Here is a 17,783-nt window from a genome sequence, read left to right on the forward strand (position 1 = left end):
TGCAATCTTTAAGACCTTTTGTCACTACTGCTAGATGAGCCCATTCCCTTCTGTTCAACACTCAATCGTCCTCCAGCCCCTCTCATGCCTGCAGATGCACCTCTCTCAGAGTTCACGGCTGACACCTCTCTGTTCCCCGTGAAAAAGAGCTAGGAGTTCTCAGGGGCTCAGTCATGTATGTGGGCCAGCAAAGCTCACCCCTCTGGCAAACTCAAAACTGCCCAGGTTGTCTTTCATATTCAAGAAGCATGGAAGGAACGCAAATGTATTCTCCTCACAAAGCAATTATTTTTTTAAATCACAAGTTACATATAAATTCAACTCCACATTTTTTCTTTTACTGACCTCTACCTAAAAGCAAAATCCTACTAGCCTATTTAGGACCAGGTGGCACTAGTGGTAAAGAACCCACCTGCCAATGCAGGAGACTAAGAGACACAGGTTCAGTCCCTGGACTGGGAAGATCCCCTGGAAGAGGGCATGGCAAGCCACTTCAGTCTTCTTGCCTGGAGAATCCCATGGACAGAGGAGCCTGGTGGGCTACAGTCCATGGGGTCGCAAAGAGTCAGACATAACTGAAGCGACTTAGCACGCATTACCCTATTTACCAACTTATCTCATTCTCAAATGCATTAGCCTATCATCACACTACTAAATCTTTCCTCTACATAACTGTAAAGTTTCTGGAATGATCAAATGAAACTTTGATCATTTTTCTTGGGTGCTTATTATCTACAAGACACTTTGTTAAGAGGGAATACGTATTTTTGTTGTTTGGTAGCTCAGTTGTGTCTGACTCTTTTTGAAGCCCCATGGACTACAGCCTGCCAGGCTCCTCTGTCCACGGGATTTCCCAGGCAAGAATACTGGAGTGGGTTGCCATTTCCTTCTCCAGGGGATCTTTCCGACCCAGGGATTGAACCTGCATCTTCTGATTAGCAGGCAGATTCTTTACTGATAGGCAGGCAGATTCTTTACCACTGTGCTACCTGGAAAGTCCATAGGGAATACATATATGTCTGCCCCAAAGATACTTAAAATGGAAGTTATATGTCTAACTTTGTGAAAAGCAAGTTCCCTTGCAGAAAGGCCCCACTAATGTCAATAAGTAGAAAATTTCTAGTGGAAAAAAATGTTTCAGAAAAATATGGATTTCCTTCAAAATAACAAGAAAGGAATGAAGGAAAAACGAGGCAGGCAGGAAGGATGGGGTTGGGGGGGAGGGTGGTCATTTGGGGGTGGGAGGTGGGTGATGTAAACAGCCATCCGGCCAGGTAAAGTGAGGAGGCTCAAGGAATTGCTAATAACCCAGCTACAAGCTCCGGTCCTCCCTCACATCCTGGGTAGGAACATAGGCTCCAGGACTGAGATGACATCAGAAACACTAAATCATACTCAGTGCCAGCCTCCAAGGACTTTCCCACAGGGTCCCAAGTTGATGTTTCTCTCTTTTGCTAATGCAGGGGTAAAATAACGCCCCCTGACAACAAAGAAGTCCAGGAGGACGAGCTCGCAAAAGACAAGGATTTGAAACACAGCTGCCTCCTAGGCCAGTGTCCATGCTGGGAAAAGGGGTCTCACTTTCAATCCAGTCACTCATTCCATCTGCCCCTCTAAAAGGTTCCTGTGTCCCCAAGGTCACACATCTTCCCTGCAAAGAGCTGATCTCAAACAAGTGAGATCAGACTGGGCTCTCCCCCTTTCCTTCCCTGGTGTTGGGGTGGTATTCTGAATAAAACAGGTCCCCAAAGGACAAGAACTGCACAAAAACGGGAATTCACAAAACTGCAACTATACTGTGCAGCCATGGGCCATGATTTGACGCAATCATGTTCAAGGCAGAGGGGAACTAACTGTGATACATACTGATGCCATCTTAGGGAAGGGAACGTTAGATAATGTGCATCAAGAACTTTGCACAGTGCTTGACAGACTCAGTAAATGGAATCAATTGTAAGGATTATCCACAGTAGATTCTCCTAAACAAATTACAGAAACCCCACGCCTACAAGTCTAAATTGCCAGCATATGTTCCTTCTTAAGAAGACAATAACATTCTGCTTCCCTAACAAATCCGAATTCATCCATTTGTTTTGCTCATTTGTTCTACATCGATTCACAGGATCCCACCCAGATATCATTACGGAAATGTACAAGTCCAATGAGGACAGACGTTTAATTGCGAGGAGAATTATCCCAAACATCCCTATCAATACACATAAATGCTCTAACAGCAGAAGTTGTGAGTATACATCAATTTTTAAAGTCTATAACCCACTAATTTTATTGCTTCTAAAAAACACTCTGTGCTTAATTTTTTAACTAAGCATACTAGTGCACTTAACATTCCTAATCTCTTCGGAAAGAAACCTGAGTTAGACCTCTTTGATAATCAGATAGCACCTAAGGTTCCCCACAGTCATGAACAACCATGAACACAATATCTGGGGCTCAGGGATACCTGTGTTACTACATATTTAAGTTGTGAGTCTATGTAAATTTGTTTATTGACAGACTAAAAAGAACCCAGACCGCTGAGATAATATTAATAAATACCGCAAGATAATCAGGACATTTAGTAACTATAACACATAATAGATAAAACTGACATTCTCAACTTAAATACTAACTTCTCCTAAGAAAATGTCTCTTTCACTTTCGTCTTTGCTTGAATTCATATCCAGCAACATGTAAAATGACAAGATTTCCTATGCTATCATATATAGCACTGAAATAGCTCCGACAGTCACCTTCAAGCCTGTCTGATAATTTACTCTAAGAAAATGTATCCAAAATTCATCTAAAATCTCACCTGCAGAAAATAAGGTTTTAACAGTAGAGTTACCAGTGATCTGGATCACAGGAAGGTAAGATAGGCAAACAGAAAGACAGTGAGCTCCTCATTTGGGCAGCAAGCAAACAGTGAAATATTTACTTCTGCCTGTGTAACAAATCAAATTCCCAGAGTTCTCTAGTTCACCCTATTTGGGGTAACTAGTAAACAAGACAGCATGCAAAACAGAAGCAGTCTCTACCATGTGAGGAATTCTCTAGTGTCCCTTTGTGTATCTACTTGCAGATCCAAGAAGCTCCTTACTCTCACCTAATTTGTATCTACTTAATTCATTCTAATTCATTCTGTGTTGCCAAAGAAAAACATATGGATTTGATTTTAAAGGGCATGTTAGAAGATGTTGAAACTGTCCATTTTTTTAAATCCAGAAGTACCACCATAGACCAAGGAAGAGGCAGCGCTTCCACAAAGCTGATTCTGCCACTGCTCATGCTCACCAATTACAATGGCATGGACCAAAACCAGTGTACCACCCATGTTCCTGGGAGGCTCTCACTTACTGCTCACAGCAACCCTACACGGTAGCTGTTACCTCATTTAACAGACAGGTAAACTGAAGATTAAGATGTGTAGAGTAACCTGTCCAAGGTCACACTGCTGTTAACTGGTGGAGCTAGGGTCTGGATCTGGCCTTGTAACCCTAAGGCTATGTTGTAGAAAGCCACAGTGAAATCCACACATTGTTCATCTCCCAGCACTCAGAGGTTTAGCTGCATCAGCAAATTTTCCCTTCTCGTCTCCACTCAACACACAGAAGTCAGGTTCCTTTTAAACAAGTTATCCACTGGCAAAGTACTGATCCAGTTGTATTTGATATGGAAGCAACAGCGAAGGCTGAGCAACACACTTAATGTGCTTTAACACAGAAAGAAGTTGGGGGGAACGTAACAATCTACTGTGAAAAGTTTAACAATTTCATCAACATTTTTTCAATATGCTAGCAAATCTGGAAAACTCAACAATGGCCACAGGACTGGAGGTCAGTTGGATGGATGACCCACAAGCTGCAATTAAGATTGCTGGGAGAAATATCAACAATCTCAGACATGTAGATGATACCACCCTATTGGCAGAAGTGAAGAGAATCTAAAGAGTATCTTGATGAAGGTGAAACAGGAGAGTGAAGAAGCTGAATTAAAATTCAACATTCAAAAAACTAAGATCACTGCATCTAGCCCTCTCATTTCATGGCAAACAGATGGGGAAAAAATGGAAACAGTGGCAGATTTTATTTTCTTAGGTTCCAAAATCACTGCAGACAGTGACTACAGCCATGAAATTAAGATTTTTGCTCCTTGGAAGAAAAGCTACGACAAACCCAGACAGTGTACTAAAAAGCAGAGACATCACTTTGCCGACAAAGGTCCATATGGTCAAAGCTATGGTTTTTCCAGTAGTCGTGTATGGATGTGAGAGCTGGACCATAAGAAGGTTGAGCACCAAAACAATTGATGCTTTTGAGATGTGGTTCTGGAGAAGACTCTTGAGAGTCCCTTGGACAGCAAGGAGATCAAACCAGTCAATCCTAAAGGAAATCAATCTTGAATATTTACTGGAAGGACCGATGATAAAGCTCTAATATTCTGGCCACCTGATGCGAAGAGAGAACTCACTGGTAAAGACCCTGATGTTGGGAAAGACTGAAGGCAGTAGAAGAGGACAACAGAGGATGAGAAGGTTGGATGCCATCACTGACTCAATGGACATGAGTTTCAGCAAGCTCTGGGAAATGTTGAAGGACTGGGAAGCCTGGTGTGCTGCAGTCCATGGAGTCGCAGAGAGTCAGACACCATTTAGTGACTGAATTTTTTGACAATTGCCCAGGAGATTTAGAAGACCTCACTTCTCTAAAACTGAAGAGGGTCATAAATAGTGTTAGTTAAGGATCACTTTTTCTTGGTTCCATATTTTCCACACTCTAATTCAACCATGAATTTAATTTGCTTTGGCATACAGACAGTAATTTACATTATTTTCCAGTCTGAACCCCTAAATTTATAACTTTGATGGAATCAAAACCAAAAATAGATATTATTAAATAAGCTTAACACTCAAATTTGATCTTGTTATCAAATACTTCCATGTAAGGAAAAGATACATCCTGAATAATGTATTTTAGCAACTAATATAACTCCTAAAGGGGATTCCAAGTGGGGCTAGCAGTGAAGAACCCATCAGCCAATGCAGGAGACATAAAGAGACGTGGGTTCAATCCCTGGGTCAGGAAGATCCCCTGGAGGAGAGCATGACAACCCACTCCAGTATTCTTGCGTGGAGAATCCTATAACAGAGGAGCCTGGTGGGCTAAAGTCTATTATAAGGTCGCAGAGAGTCAGACACGACTAAAGCAATTTAGCACGCAGCACAGCCCCTAAAAACAAGCAAATCTGTGATCGTAAACCCCTTGCTCAAAAATCCAACCAAGACTGACACTGCTTTTTATTATTTGTTTGGACGACAGTGAGAAGAGAAGCTGCATTCACCTCCAGTGTTAATCCTACAAAAATTACAATCCATAGGTGTAAACAGACAAAAATCAGAACTGCCAACTAATGAGCACTGTGCTGGCGGCAGCACGAATCTGGTAGAGAACACGGGTTTCCACTGATGCCACCATGAACATCTACCATAAAGGGCCCAAGGCAGAAGGTGGAACGCAGTGACCTCTCATTCCTCACTGGAACCTGAGACTTTCTGCTTTACTGCACAGAAAAACGGGCTGTGAAAATCTCATAGGTTAAAAGCAAAAATACAGCCAAACAGAACCAGAAAGGCATATTCTATACCTCAAACCGGTAAGAGAATGAAAATCGAAACTAAGAAGCCAAATGGAAGAAAAATAACAAAAGGCACAGAAATTTCAATTCCAAACTGTCCTAGAACTTCAAGCAGTATGCATAATTTGGTTTGGGGGTTCTAAACAAGGGTGAACAAACCAGTTTGCCTTCATTTTTGTAGCATGTGGTGGCTCAGGAAACCTACAAAAGACTGCACCAAGAGGTAGGATTATAAGCACAACAGGAAAAGATTGTTTATCACTGTAGCTTTAATAGAAATAAGGGGGAGGAGGAATTTTAGCCTAAAGAGTATTTACTGTTTTTCTTTTTAACCAAAGCAAAGACAATCCTCTACAACTCTACCTAACGGGTAACACACAGCTATCGCATTAAGGGTGAAATCAGGTTCTGGTCATTCAGACAACGATTAAACTAATAAGAACATATAAAAATTCCTGAAAGTATCAAAATAGCAAGGATTTCGGATGTCATAATCTTTCTTTAGAAGGTGACATTTTTCTGTATCACACACAATGCTGTTATTTTATTATTAGAATAAATTTCCTACCTCTGAAACTATTCAAATTTTCTTTGTGATATTAAAATATATTAAATTTAGTAACAAAATAACTACACCATCCTACAATGGAAAACTTCTATCAAAAAATATTTTTAAATTTCAGGGTCATGACCACAAAAATGGGAAGAGGAAATAAGTAGCTACAACAGCAGCTTCAGAATACTGAGCATGGTCTAGTCTCTTACCCATAATCACTCAGGACTTTTCTTAATATATGTGCCAATTTTAAACCTTTTAAACAACGTTACCTCCCCTTAATTTTTAGAGAAAATTAAACAAGAGAGAAAAATGCTTAAGAAATATGAAAAAATGAAAGCTCAGATTAGTAAGCAGCAGTTCTGTCCAGGCTACAGTGCGTATGAGGGTGTTATGGACTTACTAAATCTCTACAGAACAACTAAATACTCTACAAATTGCAAATCCAAGAAAGCATTAAGTTGTAAACACTCACACACATTCTAAAGATTCTACTGTGGGATACACATGATGACGAAATCACCCCTGCCCCACATGAGGAGGATTCGGGAGTGCACACAGACAGGTCAGGGCAACTCCTCTCTCCTTCTTGTCTCCTTTTTTGCTTTTCCTCTGGAATGAGTCAAGTCCCTAGAATAGGAACAGCTTTATCACCAAACAAAACCTCCTAAGAAGCTACTGCTTCAAACAGTTCAGATGAATTCTTATTAAAGGAAAAGGTAAAAAATAAAAACCTACCCCCATCAGAAGGAAATGGCAATCCACGCCGTTATTTTTGCCTGGAAAATCCCATGGACAGAGGAGCCTGGCAGGCTATGGTCCAGAGGTGGCAGAGTCGGACACGACTGAGTGAACGTGAGAGCACACGTGCACACACACACACACACACACACACATTCTGACAAAACCCCTCTCTTACTGGTGTCACATCATGAGAGTGAAGGAAACTAACAAGCATATCTTAACTCAATTATCCAGTAAACACATCAGAATTACACTTAAAATCAGTTTCTAGACTTTTAAGACTAGTATCCTAATTAAAACATGTTCCTGATCTGTAACATTCAGCTTAAGGGAACTTTTAAAGTTGGTTTCTATTCAGTGGAAATCAGTCAATCATTCTCAACAAGGTAACACCTAGCAGAGGAGGACGCTAAAACATCACTGGCTTCTTAAAAACAACCAACAAAACAAGATGGAAGAACTCCACAATCCTAGGCACAATGCCTCTGCCATCCGCACTGCAGAGGGAGTCAGGCCAAGACAATGTCTCACTCAGTTCCTGTGGTTTCAAAACTGATTTCAAAAATAATACACAACTTAAGAGAAATGAAATATTCGTATGAAGTTCAAACCAGCAAATGTGTCATTAAAAGAACACTTAACAGACAAGAGCTAGAAAGGGATTAAAATCTAATCTGTTAGTTTTTTCAAAAACTGTTTGAGATGCTCGAAGTAATACAATAAATCTATTTAATCCATAAACCCCAAAGCAAAAATAACTGAAGGCATTAGTTTTCATCATAACTTAGCTTTCTAACATGAAAGATTTCACTTAATCACACTGCCTTATTATTTAAGATTAAGGTGTGCAATTTTGAAGAAAGTAGTGAAAATTCATCTTGGCTAATTAGCAAATCCTTATAGAACACTGCTACTTATTCCGTGTAGGCATCCTGCTTAGAAACATTAAGGAACAAAAACTAGGTTTAGGCAAAGTGCAGCCCATTAATTCAGTAGCTGGGTGAACTTGGGCAAATCACAGAAGCCCTCGAGCATCAGTGTCCTCCTTCACCAAAGAGAATGAGTCCCCACGCTGCAGGGCTACTGAGCAGGATGAGCAACAATGTATATGAAGCACCAAAAGCAGTGCTGGGCAGAGAAACATGCTGTCACTGTCAGCATCAACAGAAAGCAGCAGTACATCACTTGATGACATGGTGTGCACACAAGTATCAAATCCTGAGATATGTCGCTATCAAAATGCCACATAATGAATGAATTCAGCCAGGAACTCTCGTAACATCTGACACTGGTTTAATCTGAGTGGTAATAAAGGAAAACGGTGGCTTTCAGTATTTATCTTCACTTTGAGAAACAGTAATGTTTTCAAATAACTCCTGTTTATCCAAGTCTCTCCAAGTCATTCAACTTCCTAAACTATGCCAACCAAATTATTAACATTAATAAAAGCAAATTTGAGAACCATCCTCAGCAGCATGTAGCAGATACTGTGAATGCCAGCAAGAGCACCACACGAGCCTGTCTGACGCTGCAACTCCCAGTTCGCCACCCAGCCTTTAACTGCAAGAAATGTCTATTAATTTTTAACCAGCTGGAGGGCATTCTTGGGAGTATTTATTCCATTCCTCAGTTCTTCAGAGGCAACTTCAAATATAAAACTATATATACTCTCTCTGTAATTCTATGAATATGAAGTTCATGTAGTGTAACAGATCATCTGTAAACAGGAATGTAAAACTGCCTAAGGAAATACTCAATAAGTTTTAAAAACCAGTAATGAATCTGTAATGTAAAAAAAGAACCCAGTATTCTGGTCTAGGCAAAGCATAGCAAATTGTTCTTTATTTTTGTTACTTTCAAATTACAATTGAATTTTTAAAAATCAACTATTGGAACTTTCTACATTCAAGTCTTTTCACCTTTTAGAAAACTTAATCATAATTAATTCTTTTTTTTCCCCCCTGTATGAGGCAAGTCTCACCTTCAGTTTCCATATGGACAGAAGAACCAGAGTAACAACCTTACACAGAGCATAGCATATTTCTTAAAACACTCAATTACGCTATATATTAGGATTTTTGAAAATTCATCCACTAAAATGCAGTTGAAACTCTGCAAAATGTTTTGAAAAATTTTAGTTAATCCACGAATTTCCTATGAACAAAGTTATACAAAGCAAGAATCAAGGACACAAAAATACCAACTTATTTGTCTAAATTTAGAGTAATTCAGTAGCAGCAGAAGTAGAATCAGAAGTAGAGAAAATTCCCTAAATCTTACTGTTGAAAAAAATACAGAAACTGCACTGAGCTTTTAAAAGCAGACCCCCACAAAAATAGCAAGATCAACTCAGCAGGCAACATCAAAGGCAGGTCACCCAGTGCTGAGCAAAGGCATCACTCAGCTGGAGGCAGTGACTCCCCTGGGGACCGACCAGGATGCTGCTCACTTGAGTCCAAGCGGACAAGCTCACAAGCCATGTAACATCTAATGTTGGGGCCCTATCTCCACAGAATCGTAGCCACTTCCAAGTGGCCCATGCCCTGCTCCAATACTTACCAACAAGACCGAGGGATGAGCGCCCTGTAAGCAGGCACAGAACCTGCCCCCCAGGCCCCAGAAAGCTCAGGGCCCTCTGTCATCATCCTCAGGCACCATGGCCAGGCCTCTGTCATTCAGACACCACCCTTCAGCTTTGGCCAAGGAGCCTCAGAGCTGTTTGGCTGCTAGGGCAGGGCAGGTCAAGACATCAAATGTCACTGAAGCCCACCTGTTCTCTGCTTTCACTAAATGTATTCTCTAATTTCAACTTTAAATGGAACTAATGCGATCACTTCTACTGCTGTTGGCCTCCACACGTTGCTGCTGTTTAGTTACTCAGTCGCTCCCGACTCTTTGCAACCCCATAGACTGTAGCCCGCTAGGATCCTCTGTCCCTGAGATTCTCCAGGCAAGAGAATACTGGAGTGGGTTGCTGTTCCCTTCTCCACCTCCACATGTACAACTGGACAAAAAGCAGAGTATTGCACAGAACCATGTGGAAATCAGGTTTTATGGAAAATCTGGCTTCAAGTTCTGCCTCTGACATTCACTGGCAGAGAGAGCTTGGACAAGTTATCCACTCTTGCTGGGTGTCCATTTCCTCACCTGGAGCCTTACCACACAGAAGGAGAGGCCATGTGCTCTAGAGCCCTGGAACCACAGCTGCTGAGCCTGTGCATCTACAGCCTGCGCGCCACAAGCGACGTCACCACCATAGAAGCCCGCACACCACAACGGGAGAGTAGCCCCTGTTCACCGCGACTAGAGAAAGTCCGCTCAGCAACAAAGACCCAGCATAGCCAATCAATCAATCATTCAATCAAATTATTTTAAAAAGAAGCAGAGGCTAAACGGGATCACCCGCAAGAGTGCTCAGTACCCATCAGCACTTCTCAGAGCTCATTCCCCCCTCCAGCTTCAGCACCATACAGCCACTACGGCTCAGAGCCTCCATCAGAGCTTCCTGATCCATCTCTGTTTCTGCCTGCTGTCCAGCCCAGCTGTGTGACCTCTCATGTCCCTGTGAGTTTCTTTCCCCAACTCATTCCCTCTTCCCCTCAGTATTCTTCACAGGAGTCCTCCTCACTGGGCTCAGCTATTTGACCAGAAGGCACCAGCACCTCCTCTCCCAAAGGACTCCTGGCAATCCCCTCCCTATCCTGGAGCCTGAACAAACATCAGCCAGAACACCTGGTTCTGGTGTTCTGACCTGCACTGAGCTCCCGTAAGACAGGCAACATGCGCCTCCTTGGACTTTCACCCCCCTCTCTCTAATCTCCCCTAACAATCCAGCACTATGTGCAGTGCTGGTCGGAAAGGGCCAGTATGTCCCCCTGTAAACAAAGACTCACGTGGGTTTCTAGATGGCTCTCCCTATACTATATACATCACCCCAGCAATAAAGCGTCCACATAGCTAAAAGAAGACCCAGCGTGGTCCCTCTTCCTGCAGCTCTCAGTCCCAAGACTTGACAGGGCCCGTCTCGATGTCAATCAAGTCACAGCCTCTCACAGGCTAGCCCTGGCCAACCATCCCCAGTGACATACCTAACAACCCTGACACATACACTTTATTAACAAGGTTGTTCTTGTTCATCTGTTGGCTGGTTGTCCCTGCACTCCCTAGTGTAAATTTGCTGAAAGCAGGAACGTGGGTTGTTTTAGTTCTCTGCTACAGTTCTGGCACCCAGAAGTGTTTGACACAGAAACTATCAATACTTGTTAAATAACAAGTGTGTGTGTGTGTGTGTGTGTGTGTGTGTACAAGTGTGTGTGTGTGTGTGTGTGTGTGCGCGCGCGCGCCGGGGCGGGGAAGGCGCTCAAGGAATACCTCCAGGATTTTTATGTGAACAATTTAAATTATGGAAAGAGATGAAACATTTTCAAGTTGGTTATAATTGAACTGTCCTGTGGTAACTATAAGTCTTTTAAATAAACACTAAAAATTAGCTGATCTCAGGATCTCAGGGACTACTTACAGTTTTAGAAAAGATTATGTGACCCTGTTAAGTGATCTCATGGAACTGTGCTCTTTATAGTTCATTCATGTTTTTGTTATAAACTCTTGTCTTCTTAACTGTGTAGCTATCAGCAATAAAACTACTTGATGCTATAAATAACTCTAATTTCCTCCTCCTAATTTGCTATGAACTGGAAAGTCAACAGGTTAGAACGAGGCATAAAATAAAAATGAAGAGGCCTATAGTCCGGCCCTGCCATAGGAGGGGAGACCGAGGACCCCCAGCTTCCTTTGAGCTTTCACAGGTGCTCCATAAACACTTACAGATTAAATGACTCACAATTCGGCAGTTCTTCAAGAACCACATAAGTAGCTGTCAGCCACATTCTGTCGGTGGCACTTGCTAGTTTCATAGACCCACAGGCTGCACAGAGCTGTTCTTTTCTATTATCTCTCCAGCTCCTGACAGCAACCCAGTGAGGTTATGTAGCACAAGGGCCATTTCATGTTATGACACCTACTTTTAAATCTATGGAAACTGTACCCTCAGACATCGTTTGCCCAGTCACACACCTGGTAAAAAACCCGAGTTCCGTGTTCTTCATTCCTTTCACTAAGCCCATGGGCATTAAGACGCTGCTGTTTCTTTAGAGTAAAAAGAACTATGGGTAAGGCTCTGATGCAGCCGGGACATTCTGCTGTTACATTTTGTATTTTAAAAAGAACATTTGCCAACATCATTTACTGCTAGCAAGCACATTCAATCCCTCATTTTTCACCGTAGCTAACAAGGAACAGAAATCAACATGATAAAGACTTCTAAATTTGGCCAGTGTTACTTCACAGACCACAGTCTTCCCATGGAGCAAGTAAGAATAACCTGAAACACCCAACACTGAAAACCCTCCCTTCCTCTCCACCTGGAAAGTTTCAATCTGTTCAAGGAACTTCTCATGTTCAATCTCATTACAGGGGCTACTCAGACATGTAAGTTAGGTTTACGTACAAAGAAGAGAATTCATAATTCCAGTTCAAAGTGCCTAACATATGTACGTCTCTGGCCACTGGCAAACTGCATGCTCCCTGGTCAGAGACAATATGAACTGTGTTCTCATAGCACTATGTTCCCTTCCTTCATTACCGGTTTGTGTGAGTCTTTGTTTGCCCATCAACAAATATTTATTGAGGGCCTGTTCCATGCCAACCATCTAGGCACTGATCAGAAACTTACTGATTGAACATTTGTCTACTCACCTGTCTCCACAGGTGCCAGGAGAAAAGTTACTGCTGCTTTTTGCTCACCGAATGCCCTGTATGACCTAGCAGAGTGCCTGACACATGGTAGCGGCTTAACAAACATTAGTTCAATGAAAGACTGAGACACAGAGAGAAGAGAAGGGGCTGCTTTGTATGTAAAGGAATCGGGGCTTTTTACTGCCCAGAACACGCCTCATGATCCACCAGCGATCTGATGAATTCTGAAAGGCACCACATGCAATGCACAGCTGTAGGCATAGCAGCTGTCATGCAAAGGAGCAGAGGCTCATAACTACGAAGAATTCAGCCCTTTGTTTCTCTCTGCCCGCCTCCTGACCTAAATGAAGTTAGGTCCATGGTCCATCTACCTGTCAGATGCCTGTCTTCAACATCTGGCTTTCAGAAATACTAAGTTAATATAGCTACTGAATGAAATTTATGTTGATTTATTCTCTGACATCACTGCCTGAAAAGGTATTTAAATGTCTGAGGTCACATATAAGACCTAAAAAGAACTAAGTTAATGTAAAAAGCTTCTCTATTTCAGGTCTTTGTAAGCCATAAATTAGCTTTACAGAGACTAACAAAAATGTTTTGACTATTTAAACTTTAGATCATAAACAGCAAACAGGACTCCTTACCGGTAAGCTGTTCAAAACAGTTAAGTTCCAAGAGTGAGGTTCATGTACTTATTTTAACTAAAACTTAAGATTCACTGGGTTATACACAGCTTGGAGTAATTATAAATAATAGGGTAATAAGAAATATGAACTACTGAACTCAATACAAGAACCCAGCAATATGGGCAGGTATAAAAATGAAGATATCTAAGTTCATGTACCACTAACAAAAGCTTACTTTCAGTTTTTTCCTCCACATTCAAATTTTAAAAATTAAGGAATAAAAAAGAAAAGAAAAAGGTAATAAAATGTTCTAAACCTGCACACCAAAGTATGCTGAACAGAGAAAAGCATGAGGATGAAGTTGTTATTAACCTATGACCATATTTAAATGAGTTAATTATGCTTAGTAACAGAGTAAAGATCTCCTGCCTTCCAAACTCCAGCCCCTGTAAATCACAACTTACCTGGAAAGTCTGGTGACATTAATTATACACAAAATGAACACTAAATAAAGGAACAATCTGAATTAAATAAAGAGTTTGCAAACAATTATGCACTAGGCCTAATATCAACAAAAATCTCAGCACTCACGTAAAACAGTAGACAACAATAAAAACACCTGGCAAATTTTCTAGACCATGATCATCTGATTCATGATCAAAGCACTTAATGATCAAAAACTATGAAGAGACAAGGTTAAACAGAGAACATGTAGTCAGTAAAAGGCCCAACAAACTTCCCTGGACGGATTATTGACTAAACTGTGAAATACAAAGAATATGTAATGGAACAATCAGAATGGATTTCTTGCCTACATTTTTAAATATTATTTTTATACTTTTCCAAAATCAAGTTTACACTATGAGTTCATTTACAGTATGACTTCCACAATTCACTCTGCAGTGTTCTAAGCAAAGGACCGGACTCAAGTTCAGATGGCTACAAAAATTTACTTAAGACGTAAAGCGAGCCAAAAAAACAAAAACCACCACCAAAAAAAAAAAAAAAAAATTTTCCTATTACTGACAAACTACCATACCGTGCCTTGGCATACATTCAACTGGGCTCTATGAAAGACTCACGAATTAATATTAAAATTCTCCATTAAAAGGAAAAAAGAAAGTGTAGAATGCCAGCTGGAAAGACGATATAGCCAACCAAACTATTTCCCTCCCAGAGATTATGCCCCGCCTTCTATGTATGACTACACTTTACCTTTTGTTTTAAAACAAAACAAAACTACTGGAGTTGAGTCAAAAGTAACCAAACAGCACACTGTTCAACTTCCATTTTGTTAATGGCCTAATTTCAACAAGATCTGCCAGGATCTTTACGAGTGCTGCAGTCGTGCGCAGCGCGGTCTTGCGCGGCGTGGAGTGGCCTAGGGCCCGGCCCGGGGAGGACTAGGGGTCGGAGTGGCAGTGCCTTGCCCAGCCGGGTTGGAGTGGGGTAGCCGGGACGGCAGTGCGCGGCCCGTGGAGGAGTAGGGGGCCGGGGTGGCAAGAGCAGCGTACTCTCCCTGCCCCGGGAGGCCAGAGCATCGGCCGCAGCGCGTCCGGCCCTCCTGCATAGTCCGGGAGGATGGACACGAGGCCGCCGAATCTGCGGACCTGGAAATGTCACTCTCAGAACACATTTTGTGACGCGTCGCTGGCGAATAGCACAAAAAGCTAAGAATGTATCGGGCATGCACGGCTTGGAGGGACCGGTCGCCGCTCCCACCCCCAAGTCCCGCGACCCAGGTTGTGAGAGAGGGAAATGACAACCGGCCCCGGCTCCCTTTCGGCGCGCGTCCGCTCACTTTTCCGCGCCGGCTCCTCGGCCCCAAGTTAGCTAAGAGTCCGAGCGCGGCGTCCGGCGCCGTGATTCAGCAGCGCCGGCGGGGGGGGCGGGGGGGAAGGGGCCGGCACCAGGTCCGGAAAAGGTCACGGAGAGCCGCGGGCGCCACCCGAACCCGGATTCGGAACGCGCCGGGCAACGGCGGGGAGCCGGGACGGCGGCGGGCGCCTACCTTTCCTGCTTTTCGGGGAGCTCCGCTTGCTCCGGGCGCTGGCTCGCTCTTCCTCAATCGCAGCTGCTATCTCGGGGTTGTCTTCCCCATTGTACCAGACCAGGAGCTCCTCGCCCGGCGCGATTGGCTGCGGGGAGAGAAAAGACAGGCGACGGGCCAATCAGAGCGGCGTTTGTTGACGGGGCGGGGCGGGGCGGGGCAGGCGGGCGGTGCTCTCGATCGGGCGGCGCGCCGGAGGCCAACCCGGCAGGAAGGGCTCCTCCGCTTCGGCGGCAGCGAGCCGGGCGGCAAGGGAAGGGACCCTCTGCTGGAGGGAGGACCTCACTTCCTGGCCGCCTCCTCCCCCGAAGTCCGTCCGGTGGAGGTCGGGATCTGATAGGACCGGTTTAAACTTAAAACTGCTTTATGCTTCAGAATCTTACTATTAGAAGCCTCAAGACTACCCACGCAGAAAGAAAAACAAAAAACAAACAAACAAAAAAAAAAACACGGAACCATATTGCCCTTGAAATCTAAGCTGATGAGAAAATGTAAAGCGTAGTTTAAAAGAACCGGGTAGTCTGGAAAGAGACATGCTGAAAACTAATTATCAGCGCAGGTTTCAAGAGTCCAAGAGCAAGTTAAGTATAAGAACCACATGCCGCTGCACACTTAAAAACGCACCGCTAATTATATCACGGAGATGCTAAAAGAGGCGGTGCGGAGGACGTGAGCGCCCTGGCAGCGTGTTATCTCTGTGCTGCTGCCAACCTGCTCCAGTCCTTGGAGGATTCGCTGCCTTACCCTCTGTACTACACTTCGAGTCTACAAGACAACTTTGAAATTTAGAAGGAAATGCCTATAAATACCTCAAGTGTCAACTCCTAAAACATTAATTCTTAAAGCCATGTATACACCACAATGCGGATTATACCTAGAGAACAAGATCTTGAAGAAAAGATAATACTGAGTGGAAAGATCACACTCCTAAATAAAACTGAAGCAAATGGCTTATTGGTTTCTCTCACAATGACTCATCTGTCCAAAAGTTCCAAGAGTATCAAAACAAGTAATACTCCACCAATAACCCCGTAAATAAAATAAAAATCCATGAGTCCAAACTGACATGAATGAATGAACAGTCAAGTAAATAAGGAAAGCTTTTCCTTCAATAGATCCCAACTAATCAATGAAAAAGAAATAATGGAATTAGAAAATCACAACTAGACATTCATGACAGTAATAACTGATGCAGGCAAGAATCATCAATAGATGCTAAAATTAGTAGATGAAAGTTTGAGGAATAATATAGTATTTGCATGGTCTCAAAATATCTTCCCATAAACCATTAATGACCAAGTGAAAAACAGTATAAGTTGTCAACATCATATGCCTCTTGATACAATGCACAGAAAAGAACACAGCATCACCTCTGGAGATTTCTGCCCCAAATACATAAATGTGAATTAATCATAGTGAAGCTTAACAGAAGGCCAAACTGTGGGAATATTCTACAAAATTACTGATCAGTTCTCTCAAAACTGAAAGGTTATAAAAGACAAAGACTAAGGTGCTGTCCAAACTAAGGAGACTAATGAAACATTACAACTGAACGCCACGGAGTTTTCTTTGCCTAAAAAGACATGATTGGAACAATTAACAAAATTTGAATAAAGTATGAAAATGTGTTATTTTCTCAGTCGTGTCCAACTCTTTGGGACACCATGGACTGTAGCCCTCCAGGCACGGATACTGAAAGTGGATAGCCATTCCCTTCTCCAGAGGATCTTCCCCATCCAGGGATTGAACCCTGATCTCCCACATGGTAGGCAGATTCTTTACTATCTGAGCCATCAGGAAAGCCCCAGGAATACTGGAGTGTACAGATGAGCTAATAAAATACTGTGCTAGTGTAAGCTTCCTGATTTTGATCACTGCACTATACTTACGAAAGAGGATTGGATACCCTCGTTTTAGAGGCAGGAGAATTCCTGCCTACAATGAGAATTCCATCTATGATGTCAGCTTAGAAACAACATAGTTCTTCAACATACCTTCTATTCTAGATAAAGCCTTTGAAAGTAAATATTTTGCTTCATTCTTTGCAGAACTCAGTGATTATGTTATCCAAATTTTAAAATATTCTAAATTCTTTAAGATAAAAGAACAAGCCACTGTTTCCTTTGTTTCCCCAAGGATGACTAAAACTTGTTTTTGTCTTTAAACCAATGTGTTTTCCTTTCTTGAATCAGTTATACCTAAACCAAAAAAATAAAACATGTATAAAATTATATAAAACATATAAAATTTTAATGCATTAAAATATCCATTACCAATGCCTTTTGGCACCCTTATGAGATAACCTGTTTCTGTCGAAGGAATGAGCTTCTGTAAGTCAACTAATTCTAGTTCCAAGTGTATAGTATGCTTCTCTATGTTTTAATTACAAGTCACATATTTATGAAATGGTAAAGTGATATAT

General features: G+C 42.3%; 1 protein-coding gene across 8 annotated transcripts in view; it reads right to left on the minus strand.

Annotated features, from left to right (window-relative positions):
• PRDM2 (PR/SET domain 2) overlaps positions 1 to 17,783 on the minus strand; it is a 132,369-nt gene that overhangs the window by 60,502 nt on the left and 54,084 nt on the right. For all 8 annotated transcript variants that reach the window (XR_006345081.1, XM_043924512.1, XM_043924508.1 and 5 more), the window contains one exon: positions 15,323 to 15,449. Coding sequence is in view for 7 of the 8 variants with exons in the window: in XM_043924512.1 (XP_043780447.1) it covers positions 15,323 to 15,449 (127 nt within the window). In the remaining variant the exon portion in view is untranslated. The remainder of the gene's footprint in view (positions 1 to 15,322; positions 15,450 to 17,783) is intronic.

This window comes from Cervus elaphus, chromosome 14 (assembly GCF_910594005.1).
Source record: "Cervus elaphus chromosome 14, mCerEla1.1, whole genome shotgun sequence".
NCBI lineage: Eukaryota > Metazoa > Chordata > Mammalia > Artiodactyla > Cervidae > Cervus > Cervus elaphus.